Genomic DNA, 19,462 nt, shown 5'->3' with positions numbered 1-19,462 from the left:
GCATTTCTATTTGCCTGTGAATGAAGAGAATGCTATGTTCTGTTTTATTATTCTCCAGAACATGCGCCCGGTAAAACCACCAACAAGCGCTGGTCCAGCGCGTGCAGTCCTTCCCTTGTCTTCAGCAATGGGCCTAGCCTCAGCAGTATGTGGGACAGACGGAGGGCTGGCTATGAAGTTAGGACTGCAGAAGCCAATGACCCCCCTCCTCCATCACCAGTATCACAAGGCTTCCTTCCTCTGGCCCGAGGCTTTCTGCATTCGCCTACAACATGAGATATCTGTGTGCAGCTGTGCATCAGTCATTTCTACCTCCATGTAATGTAAATAAGCCTCCCAGCTCCTTTCCTAGGAACAGGTTCTGATTCTGATAGAGGAGAACCAAAATTAGCACATTGGAGAGGTGAGCAGGGTCGCCGCAAAGGTACAGAAGGGACCAGATAGGTCAGCTGAGGGTCTTTGTTCTGTGTCTCAGTCATCTCCCCTTTCCTGTGACCCTTGTAAGAGGTAATAACGATGCTAACACCGACAGAATGCTAACTAGGCGCCAGGAACTGTTCTAGGTGCCTTCCATGGATGTGATCTGCTCAACAGTCTTCTGATTTAGGTACGATTCTGATCTCACTTTAAGGTTGAGGAAACAGACAACCCAGAGCCTAGAGACTGTGGCCATTCTTGCTAGCCATGGTATGGCCCCAGGGAATAGATTATGGGAGCCCCAGGGCTGATTAGCATTTGTGGACTATTCCTGGTGATGGTGACATGTTGACTTGCTAATCGATGCGAAGAAAGGAGAGAACTGGCTGGATCCTCTGGGTGGGTGAGTACATGTGGAATGTGGACAGGTGCGTGTTCTTTCAGTTCTGGTGGGTAGAGCCTCATGGGGAGCTCTGTAACTCCATGGGCACAGAGGATGAGCCTGCCTTCTTGCATCTTAACCACTTATCTACACAGGAGTTCTTTGAGCTTTACGCAACTGCGCAGTCGTATTCAGCATTGATTTTAGCTTACGTCATTATGCCATTCCTCTTTATTCCTGCGAGATAGGGTGCAAAGTATATTACTGCCATTATGTAGATAAAAGCATTGAGACAGAGTAGAAAAGGCTTAATATGATAAATCTGTGGCTAGCCTTTAGATTTTTGGAATCCCACATTTTAAGTAGAATTACAGATTAGGAGACTTACCAACTTGACAAAATATGGGGCCAATCCATTTTTCAGAACCTGAAACCTCAGACTTAGGAACTTTAAAGACCTTTCCAGCTTGACATCTAAGGTTTTGTTTTTGTTTTTGTTTTTGTTTTTGTTTTTGTTTTTTATGCTACCATCCAGCACTGTGCTAGGTGGATAAAAGTGGCAGGATAACAAAAATCCCTTTGATAAGTCCTAGCGCTTACTCTTGAAAGTTACCACATTGTTGACAAGCCATAATACACTTATATGATTGAAGAGAGTCAAAAAATGAAAGACAATGACTAGTTTGGGCAAATAATATTGTATGGCTTCCTGCCATACTGTGCCAAATGGAAACCAGTTATTCCTTCTCCAGGATTTTCAGGAGGAATCCACCTCTACCAAGAGCTTCCCAAGAGAGGAAGAGACCTGACTAATCTTTCTTTTGTTGCTTATTTATTTTGAGAGGGGGGGGGGAATGTGTGCAAGTGGGGGGGCAGAGAGAGAGTGGGAGAGAATCCCAAGCAGGCTCTACACTATCACCACAGAGCCCGACATGGGGCTCGATCTCACAAACCATGAGATCATGACCTGAGCCAAAATCAAGAGTCAGACGCTTAACTGACTGAGGCACCCGGGTGCCCCCTGACTAATCTTTAAAGACTTTTTCTCAGCTTCTCAGAGTATAGAATGTTCTATGTAATAATTCTGTAGTTTGCTTATTGAAACCTGTAAATTTTATAGCTGATGCAATCCTTATGAATTCCTTTAAATTTTTTTTTAATGTTTATTTATGAGAGAGACAGAGAAAGAGAGAGGGGAGCGAGCAGGGGAGGGGCAGAGAGAGAGGGAGACACAGAATCCAAAGCAGGCTTCAGGCTCTGAACTGTCAGCAGTGAGCCCAACGCGGGGCTTGAACCCATGAGCCGTGAGATCATGACCTGAGCTGAAGTATGACACTTAACCAACTGAGCCACCCAGGTACCCCTGAATTTCTTGAGCAATATAAAGCCTCACATCAAATCTCTTTAGCAAAAATCACCGAACTTATGACGTTTATTGTTGATTGTCTTTGTTCCTGATTTATGCCTGTCGGTCATTACGGTTTCAGGAACAGGCCTGGTCATTGTAAGATCCGCAAAGTTTGTTTTGGGGGACTTGACATCGCCGCTTTACTCCCTGGATTCAGGATCCCTCCCTCTCTTTTCTTCTGTGTCCCCCTCATCCTCTTCTATCTGTCCATACAACTATTTTGTGTCCTTTTCTTGCTGGTCCCTCAAAAGGGTGCTTCCTGTCTTTGGGGGAATTTATAATTAAAAGGACATCTTTAAAGATCCCTTTCCCTGGGTACCTCCCTTTATTCCCATGCTCAGCCAAGCCTAAGTAGTATAGAAACAAGAAGGAAAATCTGTTATAAAAAGGCACTAATTCATGTGACAGAAATGCCCTTTGGCTCATCTGTGCTTGGCTCCCTTCATCTTGTATGGATAACTGAGAAGCGACTGCATTGGCTCTCGGGTCACTTCTCATCCTTGTCACATTGCCTACATGGACATTTTGAAATAATTTGCTTTATTTACCCTTTCAGTAGGAGCTGTGGAAATTGATATCATGCTACTCTTGTCTTTAGAAAATTCATGTGGATCTCTAAATACCATTGATTGGTATAAAACAGTACAGTGTCTATACATTAGCTCTTAAGATTCCTCAAATGTTAATGACTCTGTATTGGCTGAGACTCAGGGACCAGCACTGTAAGGTTGTCCTCTAGCCGGAGACCTAGAACGAAAGTTCCCGGCATTAAAATATTTATTCTGCTTCCGAGTTGGTTGGACCAGGGAGGTGATACCATTTAGAGAAACATTTTTTTTAAAGGAAGGTGATATATTCTGTGAAGAGGTTGGGTCACAGAAGGATTCAAAGTCAGGGTTAACCCAATATATAAGAGGTAGATGGGCTATATCTAATGTATGACCCGAGGATACAATCCACCGAAATGCTCCTTCCCTGGCTCCTCAGGGCCCCTCAAATCTCCCGTTTTGTTTTTAGGAAGGTTCTGTCATTCGCTCATTCATTTGTTCAATGTGCAAATAATAATCACCATCTGGGTACTGTATTGTACTCAGCACTTAGCACAGCGCTGGCAGAGATGAGTAAGACTACAGTCTCCAATGAGTTCACAGTCGTTTGAGAACAATAAACACAGAAACAGATAATAATAATAAGAATACTATAGTACGATCAGATCTATGCTGGAGGCATATACAAAGTGCTCGGGGACACAGGGCAGGCAGTGGTGGACACCTAGGCTTCGGGAAGTGAATATTTGAGAAGAGCTTTGAAGGACATGTCATTTAGCAGAAAGTGTGTGTGTGTGCGTGCGAGTGTGTGAGGGTGGGGGAGTGGGGCGAAGGGGCTAAGTGCCAGAAAGTCGGGACAGTATATGCAAAGGCATGGAGGCAAAACACTCAAGGTACAGCACAGGTGGCACACTGAACGGAGCACACTCCAGATGGCGCGACTATAGAGCACTAGCGGGTAAGCAGTGGGAGGAGATGAGGCTCCGGAAACAGGTCGGAGTTTCGTTGGATCATGCAGGGCCTTCTGAGCCACACTAAGAAGCTAGGACATGATGCCAGGAGTAACGGGTCACCACCGAAAGCTTTTAGGCAGGTGAGTGATGTGAAGGGAAGATTGTTGCCTGGAGGCAGTGTAGGGGTTAGGATGAGGGAGATCAGTTAGCAGGATGGTGTGGGAGGTGATGGCGGCCTTGCACTCGAGTCAGGGAACACAGAAGAGGGTCTTGGGTGGTGAGTGTGAGGAACGACGAAGAGGGAAGATTCAGGAATGAAGTTTCTGCTTCAGGCAGCTGGGCAGGACCATGGGAACACAGGTGGAGAAGAGTGTTTTCTAGAAAGATGATATTCAAAGGGTTCAGCATATTGAGTTTGAGGTCCCAGTGGGGCATCAAGGTAAAGGTTTTAGGGGGAAACTAGATATATGGATGTAGACTTGGGGAGAACCTCTGAAAAACCCATGCGAAACTGGAACCGTCTTGCGTGGGAAAGCATTCTAAATCTTTAGAGAATGTGGATAGAGTGAAGAAACAAAACTGTATTATTATTCAGGAAATCCATAACATTTTGGGTAGGAAACAATGCATTCATTTTACAGAAGCCTTGAGACTTAGAAAGGGCTGTGTGGGGCTGTGGTTTAAGAATTGGAAGGCAGTAAAGGTCTTAAGTGGGGGGAGGAGACACCATTCAGGATTCCAGCAAAAACCTTATTAGAAGAAAACCTGTTAGAAGCGTGTTATGGCAGTTCCTGATTGGGAGATCTAACATGACGTGTTCTAAGATCTATTGGGTCATCCTACTCTACCAACTAGGGCTTGTTTCCTTTTCTCCTTTGCTTGGCAGGATCCAGGAAAGATTAAGGGCTGGGCTGGGCACTACGGGGTGAGAAAGAAGGAAATGTGAGTGTGCCCAAGTTCTCTAGCTCATTTCCAAAGCCGATGTCGGTGAATGTTTGGGTCTCCATAACCCACCCCATGAGTGGTCATTTGAAAAGGAGTTCTGGATTCATTACGGGGAAAGAAGAGAAGGAAATGGATGTGCTATAATAGCCCACAGCATTTTAGAACCTAAGAGAATCACTTGCAGATTCTACTTACTTATTTGCACGTGTTTACTCCCCTTCTAAACGGTGAGCTGCTTACGGGTAGGCACTCTGTTCCATTCAATTCTATAACCCTAGTAATGCCCTTTTTGACATACAACTCCTACACTCAGGAATTGATAGTTGAAGAATGATCGAGTCCACCCCCTCGTCTTGCAGATGTGGGATCTGAGGACCAGAAAGGCTCTGTGACTTGCCCAGGATCCCGCGTGCTACTTAGCGGCAGAGTTGGACAGGGTTTTGTTCTTGATGTGTGGTTAGAGGCTCTGATTATCTGAGAGTACAAAGAATGTTCCTGGGGGCACCAGGGTGGCTCAGTTGGTTGAGCACCCAACTTCGGCTCAGGTCATGACCTCACGGTTCGTGAGTTCGAGCCCCGCGTTGGGCTCTGTGCTGACAGTTGGGAGCCTGGAGCCTGCTTCAGATTCTGTCTCCCTCTCTCTCTCCCCCCACTCGTGCTCTGTCTGTCTCAAAACTAAACATTAAAAAAAAACAGAAAGAAAATGTTCCTGGTGAACGTTTCTCTATTTCTCAACATTCTTCTCCACCTCCTAGATGCATAGCAGACTCTTGAGATTATCTTTAAAAACCCAGCGCATGGAATGGCGGCACTCTGTGTGACCATTTGCCTACGAGAAGGCAAATATGGCCCCTTAAGTCCACCGCACAATTTGTGGTGACCTCAGTTTAGAGAAATCTCCAAACATCTCTTTCCCTTAATAACTATCAGTCTGTCATCCATGAATTCATCTAAGCTTTTATTGGGGGGAGGGAGAAGCTATTTTTATTTTCAGTCTAAACCACCACTTGGTGTAATGAGTTCCATATGTTTCCTCCATTTTCTACCTGCTGTGAGAAGTAGGGCTTCCTTTACTTGTCCTAAACTCACCTCTATGGGCTCTATGCAGGTAAGATGCAAACACACTCTTGCACATGCTCTCACACACGTGATTTAGGAGGGGAAACGGCCCCACTATTAATGGTTCTCTTTGTTTACAAGCATATTAAAAATTCAGATGAAAGGAAGCTGAAGCAATGGAATTCAAAGTGAACACAGTGGCAGCTCACTACCCCAAGGAGAAAGTCGTAAATCCTTGACAAAACGGAGACCCACCGATGCAGGGATCGGTGGAAATAAATGAGAAGCCTGCTACGGAGTGGGTGTTTGGCCAAGCAGTGCCTGCCTGCAGTGTGGCTGAAGCGGCCTCGAAAAGTTCAGTGTGGCCCAGGAACATAACCTGTCAGCCTCCTCGCCTGACATGATCTTAATTAGCCTCTGTTCTACTGCCGAGAAAGCCCGCTGAGGCAGTTAGCACCAGAGAATTAATCAGATCGTTTGTGGAGTCGACAAAGCAGGACAGCAGCCGACACTGGCAACTTATTGACTGGAAAGGATCCAGGAAGATGGGGAGAGATGTAGTCTCTGTTTGTGCCCCGACTTTCCCCCGCCCCCCGACTGAAGGTGATCCACAGGGACTGGGGAAGGGGTGGGGGTGAGAGGAGGGCGGGGCAAAGAGAGCTGTGCTCCGCCTTTACCTCCCACGCATATCCCGTCTCCCTTGCTTCCGTACACTTTTCTGCCAAAGCATCATGTGTAGCGGTGCTGATGCCAAACGATGTGTTTGACTGCAAGAGAGAGGGAGAGAGAGCACTGTTGATTTTGTTGCAAATTGCACTTTTGCTACAGGATTAGTTCGGAAGATGGAATTTTGCCAGTATTTTCCTCCCTCCTTTTGTTTACCGCCTATTTTCAATAGCTCTGTGATTGCTTTCCATTTAGTAAAAGGAACATTGTTCCTTTTTTGGGTTTTTCTTTTAATTGTGTTTCTTGCCCTGAGCTCTGAAGTTTGGGAGCGGTTGACGGGTGTGCCATGTTGCTTTGGTTCTAGCTACCAACTTGGCCTTAGCAATCAAGGCAACGTCATTGCTAGGGGAGACCGCTGGGAGGTGGGCTCAGAAAAACGTAGAACTTCTTCCAAGGAGCCTTCCCGGATGGGTCCAGCTTGTCTATTGCGAACTCTCTCTTATTTGGATTCTCACGGTCCTTCAAATCTGCACTACACAATCTAGCTCTTGCCTTATGTTGTTTTGTACTTCTCTTTATTTCATGTGCAATAATCTTATCCTGTCTCTCTGACCATAATATAAGCTCTTCAAAGCCAAAGGCTCTACCTTCTATTGAACATAGCTCTTAACACCAATCTAGGCACAGTAAGAGACACTCAAATGCTAGCTTGGTTCATTGCCAGCCCTTTGAGGAGTTCCTGCAACCATTTGTCCTTTGACCCTGCTGCTACCTTGGCACTGTTGATATTTTGTTCCAGATAATTCTTTTGGGGGTGGGTACTGTCCTGTGTGCCGTGGGACGTTCAGCAGCATTCCTGGCCTCTACCTGCTACTGGAAATGTCTCCAGACATTGCCAAATGTCCCTGTGGGGGGCAGAATCACCTTCCCTCCCCATGGAGGACCACTGTTCTATAATGATAATAAAATAATAAGAGGTAAAATTTATTGCGCACATTACCGTGTCCAGCTTGGTGCTAAAGATACCACGTGCCTTCTTTTGTTTAACTTCCTTAGCGCTCCTGCCCTGGCTTTAATTCTTTTCTAAAGGGGCTCCAGGGGACAAATCTTACAGCCACGGTTGTAGGTCCACACTACAGTCTGTCTCTTCCCCTGAGGAACACTTAGAAGAGCCTTCCTCAAGGACCTCTTGGGCTCAACTCTGAATTTACTGAACACATCAGCTAAGCCTTAATAATGTCAGGACCACCCATTCGTTGACAACTAGGTATTCAGCTTGGTGAGGGTTAATTCCTCAAGGAGGTCGATGAAAAGCAATGGAAGGTCAGGGCAAAAGTAAGCCCGCCAGCTGTCACCTTTTTTCAGAGATGTGAATACCATTCCAAACAGCTCACGCATGGTAGGGGGGCTAGAGATTTATTTCTTTTGCTCTTATGATGGCATTTCAGCTCAGGAAGCAGAATTTCTAGCGAGTCCACCGAAGTGTCATTCCTGCCCTAAATCCTGACCAGCTGTCTTGCAAACAATGCAATCGGTCACAAGAGGGACAGGGCGAAAGAAGGTGGACAAACGGGTGCAGATTTGTCCTTCTGGGGGGAAGGGTGACGACTCGAGGCACATCGCCTGACGGTAACACCGTCTCCGAATATGAAGGACAACCCAGAGAGAAATTTTGACACTTGGGCTTAATGTGTCTCTGGAGAGGGACGTACCTCTCTGTGAAGTCAATTCAACCTCAAATTCACTGCCACCAAGGAGTTAATGATACATTAAAATTAGTCATGTTGTCTGATGGAGAAATATTCTACTTATGGAAAATACCTTTATAGGAAAACTGCCTTTCTGAGTCTGAGCTGGAAATATTACAGTAAACAGGATCTAATCACAGCGAAGCCTTTTTTCAGCTTTGCATGACAGCTGTAAAATATGACAGTATTTATTAATAGTCGCTGCAGTCTAATCTGCAGCATTGGAGAGCTACAGCAAAATATGTTAAGCTACTGAGAGAACAATTTCCACAGTAACTAATATTCAGCTTTTGAAAGGGTAGTTTAATGTCTTGTGATTTTTTTTTTCCCCTACTGATGGTCCAACCCCAGGAACAAGCTACTAAGCTAATAACCTTTGTGGAGAGGAAGTGTTTAAATGATAATTTATTTCAAGAGCTGACGACAAATGGCTCTGCACTTTCTCTTTTTATGCCCCAAAGCAGTCAAGGATGTGCAAATCGAAGTATTAAAAAATATGACAGCTTCAGTATTTTCATTTTCAATGAAATTCTCATTACAGACATATGTACGGTCTTTTATTCACAATCCAGTCCAAATAGTCATTCACTATTATTATTGTGCAGGCTCTCAAGATGCTCTCATAGTTGAGGACTCATCACAATAGATTAGGCAGGCTGAAGAAGCTACCGAGTGTCTCAGGTATTGTCAACCCTGATTATTGCTGCTCAAACAGGGGAATTTAGTATCTGTCTCTCACAGGATAATGTACTCTCTGGGCCTTCCTAATTTATTCAGATGTAAAAAGTAGCTTGAATTTCAATAAAAACTCTCCTGGCTTTGCTTTTCCCAGAAGGCAAATGGACATGACTAGAATTGGAGCCATCTGTTACCTTCACACATCTTTTAATCAGTTCTTAAAGTGGAGGAGAGTAAAACAATCCATGATGGTCTCTCCTCCTCCTTCTCCTTCTCCTTCTCCTCCTCCTCCTCTTCTCCTTCTCCCTCCCTTTCCCCTTCCCCTTCTTCCTCTTTAATCAAGGTACCTGCTACTTTTTTTTTTTTTAATTTTTTTTTCAACCTTTATTTATTTTTGGGACAGAGAGAGACAGAGCATGAACGGGGGAGGGGCAGAGAGAGAGGGAGACACAGAATCGGAAACAGGCTCCAGGCTCTGAGCCATCAGCCCAGAGCCCGACGCGGGGCTTGAACTCCCGGACCGCGAGATCGTGACCTGGCTGAAGTCGGACGCTTAACCGACTGCGCCACCCAGGCGCCCCCTGCTACTTTTTTTTAAAAGTTCCTGTCAACTAGCCATGGTAGGACCTAACATCTATCTTTCCTTGCTTTCTTCTTCTCCAACTAAAAATGGCACCTTAGTGATGACGGCCTACAGGGTCAGATCTTCCTATGCTCTGGGGACTGTTTCTGCCTCAGAGAGGAATCTCTGAGTTCACCTCACCTCAGAGCCTGGTCCCCACCACAGGCACCGCGCCCCCCCCCCCCCCCCCCCCCCGCGCCCCAGTCTGGCTGTATTTACTACTTTGGCTACTCATTTGCCCCTCGGTCTGCATTTTTGATCCGCTGCCCACCCAGATCCCTGGAACTCTGGGACCACGATTTCTTGTGTTCATTTGTGGACACCAGGCTTTAAGAACGAAATCGTCCCCTGGAGTACATCCACAGGAAGACACCTAGGATAGGGAGGTCCTTTGAAGAATGGCAGAAGGAAAGACTATGGGAACAGGTAGTAGAAGTTTTCAAATGTTACAAGTGTTAGTCCAGAGGACAGCATGCATAGACTATGAATGTGGCTGACCTGGGTTGACATCCTGGTTTCACTACTTCAGCACTGTGTGACCCTAGGAGCCATCAGTTAGCGTTTTTATGCCTTGGTTTCCTCAGTTGTAAAGAGGCAGGGACACCATGTGGATTCAATGTGATAATCCATAAACTCAGGGCCTAGTGCATAGTGAGTGCTTATAAGAAATGGCAGCCGTTCTTATCAAACTGTTTCATCTTATTTATAATTTGCTTTATCATTTTATCGTATGATAAAATGATGCTAATAATAGAGATTTATTGATTTGTGCCACTGGTATTGGATGTGTATGTGCGTGCGTGCATGCGTGTGTGTGTGTGTGTGTGTAAATAGGGAGAGGGAAGGAGAGAGGGAGGGAGAGCAAGAAACAGAGACAGAGAGGGGAAAGAGAAAGAGATTCTATGCTTTATGTGGGAAGGTAGAACTGGATGAGAGGGACGAAGCCAGGTTGCATAAGTAGGTGGTAAACAATAATGTGCAGGAGGGTGTGTGGAATTGAATCTAGTCAATCTGAAAATATTCCTCTGAGGAAAATCCCTTTCTCCTTGTCTCGGGGGAGTCTCTTTATCTCTTAAGCCCTCGGGCTCTTCCAACATTTTCCCATTTTCCTCGCTCTCTGGCAACACTTTTAATCTTTTCACAGTGGGTCGGCTCTAATGAATGCAAATGTCATTATTGGATGAGGGAACAGTTGGGTTAAAAATTAATTTTTCCCAGGCCCCTGAGATAAATCACTGTTTCAGCGACAGGACTGTCAACTCTTCAAAGGCAGGGCCTAATTCTGCCTCTCTCAAACACTGCCAGTGGTGTGGCACAAGCTAGCACTAGAAAATGCCCAATAATAGCTTATTGACTGATGGACTACCTGTTGCCGCCGCCCATGTTACTGCCACAACTTTCTAGAGCAGATAGAAAGGTCTTTTAGAAGGCTGTTGACTTCCAGAGAGTTACTTGGGAACTGAGTAGGGAGTTTCAGGTTGAGAATGGGAAACAGCAGGAGTTTATTGAACACCGGCAAGAAGGTAGGGACTAGTTGCCTCAAAGGGCACTTAGAACTATTATCTCATTATCTAAGCTGAGAGCCGCAGCCTGGGCCAGAATCTTTGATCTCTGTGGGCTGTGCCCATTGAAAGCAAGGAGAGTTGTCGAGTGCACGAGAGAGTCTGGCTGCAGTTCTCAAGTATGTTGCCGTTCTGGGGGAAATGTCAGCACCACGGAGAACTAGGTCACTTGTACCCAAAAGATAGGTCTCGTAGAAAACGGGAAGAGGTGGCCACCTCCCTGACACGGCTTTAGAACTTTCTGTATAAGAACGTGTGTGGACAAGGGACCTCCCAAACCGGACTTGCGGTGCCTGGGATCCGAGAATCAGAAAGCCACCCTTTGGACTAGGGTTCTATTCACAGAAGGCCCTTACCCGAATAGAAATTTCCTCCCTGGATGTAATAACACATCAAGTCATTAATAGCCATGGATAAATTAGCATGAGTAAATTGGTCAGCTGAACTGTTGTCACTTGCAGAGAAAGACTATTAATCGGTGGAAATGGAATGTAGGGCAGGGAAGTTTTGGTGGAGTAGAGGCAGGTTGGGACAGAGATGTCAAGGCTTTGCTCCCACCAGGGACGGCAGGTGTAGGTTAAGTGTCATAGTGGGGAGCCCTGGGTAAATAAAAGGATGTCACTAAAGAGGAGAGGGTACAGAGGGGCAGATATCTCACGTAGTCAACCTCATACTTTTTCCAAGAACTGGTTTGCTGTGCATACAGCACCAAGAGCACAGTTTTCAACTTTGTATTAATGAAACAACATGGAAACCAGATGTTTCTCTGCAGACAGAAATCCACGTGTAGCTGACAAAGCCTTGAAATCCATTCATTGTTTGATAATTTCAGAGAAAGAGAGAGAGAGAATGAATGAACAAGCAGGGGAGGGGCAGAGAGAGAGGAGACCGAGAATCCCGAGCAGGCTCCACGCTGTCAGCGCAGAGCCCAATGTTGGGCTCGATCCCATGAAGTGTGAGATGATGACCCAGGCCGGAATCAAGAGTTGGACGCTGAACCACCTGAGCCACAGGTGCCCCTGTGCTACAAATCTTTTAAATGACCTCGCTGTTTAACCCATTTCTCAGCTTCTCGCTTATCCCTGCCCTTATACAGTAGAGTCACATCATTTGTATATTTAGCTTATTTGAATGTAATTATAGGTGCTCCCTTCTGTTTTTCTGTCCTCCATTTCCCTCTTAGGTGATTTAAAATATTCTACAATTCGATTTCACAGTTGTGATCCCTCCCCATAATTTTTATTACTAAAGCAATAGATGATTATTGTATAAAATAAGAAAATATACAATAGATACTTTATTGAATATTTTAAAGAACTGTACCTCATAGTCTGATTTATAAACTGGATTCTCTCTCCCCCCTCCTTTCTTCCCTTCCCATCTTCTTTCTTCCTTTCCTTTCCTTTCCTTTCCTTTCCTTTCCTTTCCAGCCACCCTTCCTCCCTCCATTCCTTCCAGCCTTGCTTGCTTGCTTCCTTCCCTTCTTTCTCCCTTTCTCTCTCTTTCAGTCCAACAATGAAAAACGGACATGGGCTTACTCCTGATGAATCAATAATGGCGTTTGGGAAAACGCTAAATATGTCTCCAGGCCAGTGCTATGTACCAGTGTCGGCACAAAGTATAAATCTAGGGGCTAACCAATTGTTTTTTCTCACTCTGGAGAGAGGGGCTTGGGAAGGTATATAGCAGACCCAGTGAAACGACAACGGAAAGCACTAATGTTAAGTGCCAAGTGAATGGCCTGGACAAAAGGGTTCTGTGGGTGTTCAGAGGTGGGCAAGATCTCCGCTCCTCAAAATCAGCTCTCCTCCTGCCCAGTCACCTCAGTACACAGCATTACCATTTCACCCAGTCTCTCAAGCTAAAAGCCTAGTAGTCATCCATGAACCCTTCCTCTCCCTCACATCCCACAGTCAATCTGTCTCCAAGTTCTGTTGATTCTGTGTCCAACATGTATTTCAACTCCATCCACTTTTCTCCATCTGCAGCCTAGCCTAAGCTGCCATCATTTCTCACCTAAATAACCACAATAGCCTTTTAACTGGTTTCCCTTCTTTCACACTTGCACCACATTCTACTCCCTACAGAAACTTAGATCCCATGACTCCCCTGTTCAGAATCCTCCAAAGACTTCCCAATGAAGGTAAAATAAAATTCATACTCCTTCCCATGGCTCCTGTGCATTCTCCGTGGCTATGATCTGCTTCCTGTCTACCTCTATGGTCTCATCTCAGGCCACTCTTGACCTCCTCACTACCCTTTAGCCTCACGTCTCTTCTTTCAGTTCTTCAAACATGCCCAACTCTTCCCTGCCACAGGGCCTTTGCACTTGCTATTCCCACTGCTTGAAACTCGTTCCCTCTATTCTTCACATGGCTGTCTCCTTCTAATCCTTTAGTTCTCAACTTAAATGTCCCTTCTCAACAAGGCTATCACTGAAAATCTTTTTTCTTTAATTTTTAAGTTTTATTTATTTATTTTGAGAGAGAAAGAGAAAGAGAGCACATGAGCGGGGGAGGAGCAGAGAGAAGGGGAGAGAGAGAATCCCAAGTAGGCCCACACTGTCAGTGCGGAGTCTATTGTGGGGCTGTGAAATCAAGACTTGGATGCTTAACTGAGTCACTCAGGTGCCCTGTATCACTGAGAATCTTTTTAAAATTAGGTCCTATCCATTAGGATATGTGCAGAAACCATGTCTATCTTATTCACGATTGTAACCCTGGCACTGATTGAATGAATGAGTGAATGAATGGCTACGAGCTGGAGTAGCCAGAAAAGGCTATCTTGGAGAGGTGGAATTTGAGGTGGGCTCTGCAAAATGGAAGCATAGGCAGGATTTTCATCATCAAGATGAAGGAGAGAATTCTAGGTAGCAGTGGAAGTGAAGTTGCTGAGACCAAGCATAGTTCTGGCACATTTGGGAAACACTGGATAATGGGAGCTGCCTCCATTGGAAGGTTCTCATTAGGTAACATAGGAACAATGGGTTTGTTAGTTGGATGAGGCATAATTACGTTGAGTCTTAAAGAATAGACTACTTTGTTTCTTCCCAATGTGGTCAATAAAAGTTATTGAAAGTACTGGAATGGGGTCATGGTTCAGTGTTTTAAGAAGGCTTTCCAAGGAAGAAATGAGTGTAAAAGTTAATAGAAAGTCTTTCCTTTTTTTAATTTTAGAGGTGGGGGGAGAGGGGCAGAGGGAGAGTGAGAGAGAATCTTAAGCAAGCTCCACGTTCAGCACAGAGCCTGACGTGGGGCTTGATCCAATGACCCTGGGATCGTGACCTGAGCCAAAATAAAGAGTTGGACACTCAACTGATTGAGCCACCCAGGCGTCCCTACAGAAAGTATTTCTTAAGCAGACTAGATTAGTCTCACCAGCTAAATGGCTATAGAAAAACAAATATCAACACACAGGAGTAGGAAAGGTTTCTTTTGGCTCTAAGACCTTAGTATTGTCCAAACAACTTAGTGAGGTGATTTGAGAAGAGGCGCAGGGATAAGGAACAGACCTCGATGGACTTTTGTTTCCTTTCCTCCAACAGACAGCTAATGGGCAAAGAAGGGTCATGGGAGATGAGGAGAAAATACATGAACTCTATCTTCTGCTTTGCAATAAATCTCCCTCTTCTCTTGCAATCCACAACTTACACATCCTTTAAAGCCTAAATCCTGTAGCCATCCTTCTCTGAAAACTCTACTTTCCCGGAGTGCTTCATTTTCACAATTCTTATAGCAATCAGAGTCTGTAGTGTAGTATTCAATTTGATAGTGTCCCGTGTTGTTCATAGATTGTTTCATGAATGTCCTTTTCTGTCCACTCCCATTGGAACTCTATTATATAATCATCTATCATGAGACTGGAACACACCATTGGGCGTTGATAACAACTTGCAGAATTGCTTGACTAATTAACTGAAGTTAGGGTTAGTAGCCAGAAACAAAGTATCCTGTGTCTGGTATGATATCTCAACAAAATTATAGAATGTTACATTAAGAAGTGGGGTGCCTTAGGGGAGAAGACAAGGCCAAGAGAACTTCAGTGCATTAGTCAACATCAGAGAGCTAGTTAATGGCAGAGCTTGAACTTGGTCTCCTGCTTTAGGTTCATGAAATTTGATAATATTTTAGAAGTAAGTACCATGGAGCAAATACAGGCTTTAGTATTTCCTTACAGTGTTTGAGGATGCAGCAAAATGGGAGTGAAGTGAAGAGTTCTTTGGGTTTCCAAAAACAAAATGGTCCTTCAGGTTAAGTTACCTAGAAAAACCTCTCTGGGTACTACTTGGGCAGACAGGCCTTCCATTTGCTTCTGCCTTCTCTGAGTCAGAAAGAACCATGCCCAGCCTATAACCAGAGTTACGGGCAAACACATGTGTTTTTGGAGTCTTTCAGTAATAGGATCCCTTGGTTTTCCTGAGAAGCCCCTCAAAGATAACTGGGCTTTAGAGGAGTCTAGTTAGCTGAATTCTAACGTGTGTGCTTTAGATAATTAACGAATACACCTAACTGTATACCACTGAAGATCAGACCCTTAATTTCTGAGACTGTCTCAATAGAATGTGTCCTCAGGATGTTACCTCACTATTTGAAAAAACATCCGTTCGCAAAGCCCAGTTTAGCTACTCTCCATTCAGTATTTCCAGAAGATAATTGCTGAGGCCCTATAAGCTGAAGACTTGATGTGGTCTGGTAGAACAAGCCCTAGAAGCAGGAGACCTTGACACCAGCCCCACCTCTGTGGTGAAATGGTTGAGTGAAACAGCGCATTTCTTCGGGCTTCAGTTTCTGATCTATGAAATGGGGATAATCACACTCTGTGATAGGATTAATTTTCCAAGACATTCCAGCTTATGCCTCTTTCTATTTTAGACAAAGCTGCTTTTACTTTGTGAATTTTAGACCACATATATTATTTTGGGGGGAGAGGGTTCTTTTTCCACAACAGTGACTCATCCAGGAGAGTCCCAAACCCCTTTTCAGGGCCGGGGGTGGGAGGACATATGTAGTTTGAAAAACTAGATTCTAAAATTACCAGCGCATCAATTTTTCGGTCTTAATTGAAATTCTTTTTTTTTTTTTTTTTTAAACACAGGGCTTGAACTCACGACCCTGAGATCAAGTTGAGCTGAGATCAAGAGCTGGATGCTCAACCGACTGCGCCACCCAGGTGCCCCTTCATTTAAATTCATTTTGAATTTAAATTCAGTTTTAAAAGAGTATTCAATTTTATTTATTAAAAGAGAAGGGAACCAACATGAGTTGAAGAAGGCTGAATACCACTGTTCCACGAATATTCAAAGAGGAGAGCAGATGCCTCTTCTTACCTCTTTCTGTGTCGTAGAGGTACACAAACTTCTCCCACTTGTAGTGACCCAGCAGACTCAGAATAGCGCCCTTCAAGGCTGGGCGCATCTGGATGACAAACTGCACATCTGCGTCAGTGGGGAAGCTGGGCGTCACAAAGGATGTGTGCAGGGCCCCACAGAAGGAGGTCAGAGTGTTCATTGACATCTGGTCATAGAATCCAAAGATGGCGTACACCCCTCTTGAGAACTGGGAGCAGACTGCAATGAGAAAAAGAGGAAGAAATTTCAATAGCCCCACAGTCCCTTGCTGCAGCTTGTAGCGTTGGAAAGACAGTGTATGGTTAGTCTTGGCTCTAAATGACATGCCTCAAGGGAAAACCAAGGTCTCTGAAATCTCCAGAAGCCCTTGCCCAGTTGCCCAGCAGGGGAAGAGTAAGGAAGGGAAGAATTTATTTGATAGAGTTGCATATTCTCTATGTCTACCATGAGCAAGAAACTAAGAAACTGGGAAGGAAAGAGGTGAAGGTTGCCTTGCTCTCTTTCAGCAACCTTCCCAGCTCATCCACAAGGCACTTGGTGTTCTCGTACTCACAACACAGCTTCCCAGTGGTCTCTTAGTGTACCCATGCCAGTATCAGTCTGGTGTCCCACCCCTTTGGTACTTTCTCCAGTAGAGGACAGTTTGGACTGATGATTTCGTCAGGCAGATTGCTAACGTGTCTGCTAGGAAACGTGCTACTCCTCTTAGGTTACGTAATGCTTCAGCCATAGTTACGTTATCATGAAGACCCTTAATGTAGGCCACTGATGAAGATTCCAGATTCTAGGCAGGCCAATGGAAGGACTGGCCTTTCGGTGCCCAAGGAGTCACGTGAGGGAGGTGTAGTTGGCAAAGTTCTATCTTGCTCCTTTTGCGTTTACCTTCTAGATCTATCAGCTCACACATAGAACTTTTATGTCTTTCATTTCAAAGTAGGCCACACCAGCACCTCTTCCCTCTTCTGGCCCAGATGAGCTTAAAAAATGTGAACCAAATTCAATATTAGCTTAAGTAGAACATAATTAGCAAAGCAAATCAGCTACAACAACACCGTGTGGTGCATTCCCCAACCAAGTGGAAATGATCTTTAGATTATCTGCTCTACCGCTCCCTTCCATTCATGCGAAGCGGACAGAACAGGCAGCTGATAATGCCGTGTGATTTAAGGAATCCTGCACGGCCTCCCTTATCTGCTAGGAAGCCACTGTCAGGCTTTTTCAGGTGTTGAAAAAAAACTCTGTGGCTTGGGAAGGGGATTAAATAGAATCTTTTTAAGCTGTTAGCATGTTAAGATGAATTAACGTGTCCTACGTCCTCTTAGACACTGGGGAGGGTGTGTAAACAGATAGGTAAGTTTTGAGAGGGAAGGGTGGGTCGGAGAAGAGAACGTAAAGGGTCTGGAGTCCTCCCTGAAGAGAGAAACAGTGAAGGCACAGGGCACCAGAAAGAAGGAAGGTGTTGGAGTAGGAGGAAGGCAAGTGGAAAACCAATTAATTTCTTTCTTCACCCTGTTGTGAGAAACAGAGAGTTCTCAGTATCTGCGGGATCTTGCTTTCCCTGCATTCTATTTAAACTGATTATTGATCAAAGCTGTTCCCCTTTGTTAGCCAAACTCATAAGTCACTGGCTTAAGGATAGCATCTCAAAGGTGATTACCAGTCACCTAAGCATCTCCAGCAGGGAAGACAATAGCCTGCAACTTGAGGAATTCTAAGTGACGCCCAAACACATACATAAAAAAGGTCTTTATAGTAAAAATAGAGAGCCAATTGCAGAAATGAATCTGAGGCACTTCATGACATGGGGCCAAAAGAAGTATTCAGAAACAAAGAGGAAGAGGCTAGATGCTACTTTGCCTTGGTCATCACCAAGGAAGACGCTAAGGAAGGTCGATTCCCAAACTGATCCTGTAAATGGAGGTCAGATCTTGGCTGGTGCACATGATCTTCTATATAAAACTGACAATAATGATAATAGCCACTGAGAGCTTTGTATGTACCAGGCACTATGCTACGTACAATACAAGTATTATTTAATATTCCCAACAACCTGATGACATATTGCTATTATTTCTATTTAACAGATAAGAATTCTGAGGCAAAAATGTTCTGTCTTGAGTGGAGGAGCCAGGATTTGAACTGGAATCAGTCTGACTCCAAAACTCATACTCCCTAGGACCCCAATCCAATAATGACATTAAAGAGTGGTTATTGGCCCAATGGGATAGGATTTCCAGAGTTAGCAAGTGAAACAGAGGATTCTGTATGCCTCAAATTCATAAAAATACTAAAGAACTATTTGTTGTTTACCTGAAATTCAAATTTAGCAATCACGTATTTTATCTGGCAACAAGCACTCATGGCCCTTCACTGACCTTCATCCAGGCGGCAGTTGGTGATTCTCGGATCCATGCAACTAGCACGCAAGACCCAAGATAAGAAGACGATCCGTGAACCGTAGACCAAAGTAGTTTCATGGGGAAACGCAATATATCTCCAATAAGGAGAACCCCAATCTAAGTTATGGATAATAATTGAGGGGGAAATTAACTTGAAGAGAGGCAAACTTATAGTTATGATCCACTTAGAGTGTTAAAAAAGCCCTTCACATTGGAAGGAAACAAAATAAAAGTATATTATGGAAGTGAGATTCTGGCTAATAAAAAACAAATCTCGTATTCCTCTTCTAATCATTGTTTTTGAACCTCCGGGGTATAGAATTAAACATTACTAGTTCATATATGGACCTGTCATATTTTACTTATGACATTTATTTATTTATGAACACCCACACTGAACACTCATGACACTGTCACCCAACCCAAGAACTATGACATTACTGATAACTTATTTTTACCTGTCTCCCCCCTCTATTCCATCTCCCTGTTTTGACATCCCCTGGCCCTCCCTCCATAACTACTATCCTGAATTTTGTGTTTATCATCACCTTGGTGCTTTAAAATGTGCAGACACACACCCGAAGCAATACAATGTGATTTGTGCTTGTTTTAGAACTTTATAAAAAGGGAATCATATTGAATATGTGAAAACCTGACTGCAAGAAGGAGTGCCCAGTGATGTCTTTCAGCCTATGTATACGATAAGCAGAACGAGACAAAGGAATACC

General features: G+C 44.4%; 1 protein-coding gene across 7 annotated transcripts in view; it reads right to left on the bottom strand.

The window, feature by feature from the left end:
• The window catches only part of GRIA3 (glutamate ionotropic receptor AMPA type subunit 3), a 268,559-nt gene that overhangs the window by 179,852 nt on the left and 69,245 nt on the right, over window positions 1-19,462 (bottom strand). For all 7 annotated transcript variants that reach the window (XR_006711071.1, XM_045472567.1, XM_045472565.1 and 4 more), the window contains one exon: window positions 16,315-16,554. Coding sequence is in view for 6 of the 7 variants with exons in the window: in XM_045472567.1 (XP_045328523.1) it covers window positions 16,315-16,554 (240 nt within the window). In the remaining variant the exon portion in view is untranslated. The remainder of the gene's footprint in view (window positions 1-16,314; window positions 16,555-19,462) is intronic.

This window comes from Leopardus geoffroyi, chromosome X (genome assembly GCF_018350155.1).
Source record: "Leopardus geoffroyi isolate Oge1 chromosome X, O.geoffroyi_Oge1_pat1.0, whole genome shotgun sequence".
NCBI classification, from domain to species: Eukaryota; Metazoa; Chordata; class Mammalia; order Carnivora; family Felidae; genus Leopardus; species Leopardus geoffroyi.
The sequence above is the reverse complement of the archived record's forward strand: the minus strand, read 5'-3'. Positions and strand labels throughout refer to the sequence as shown.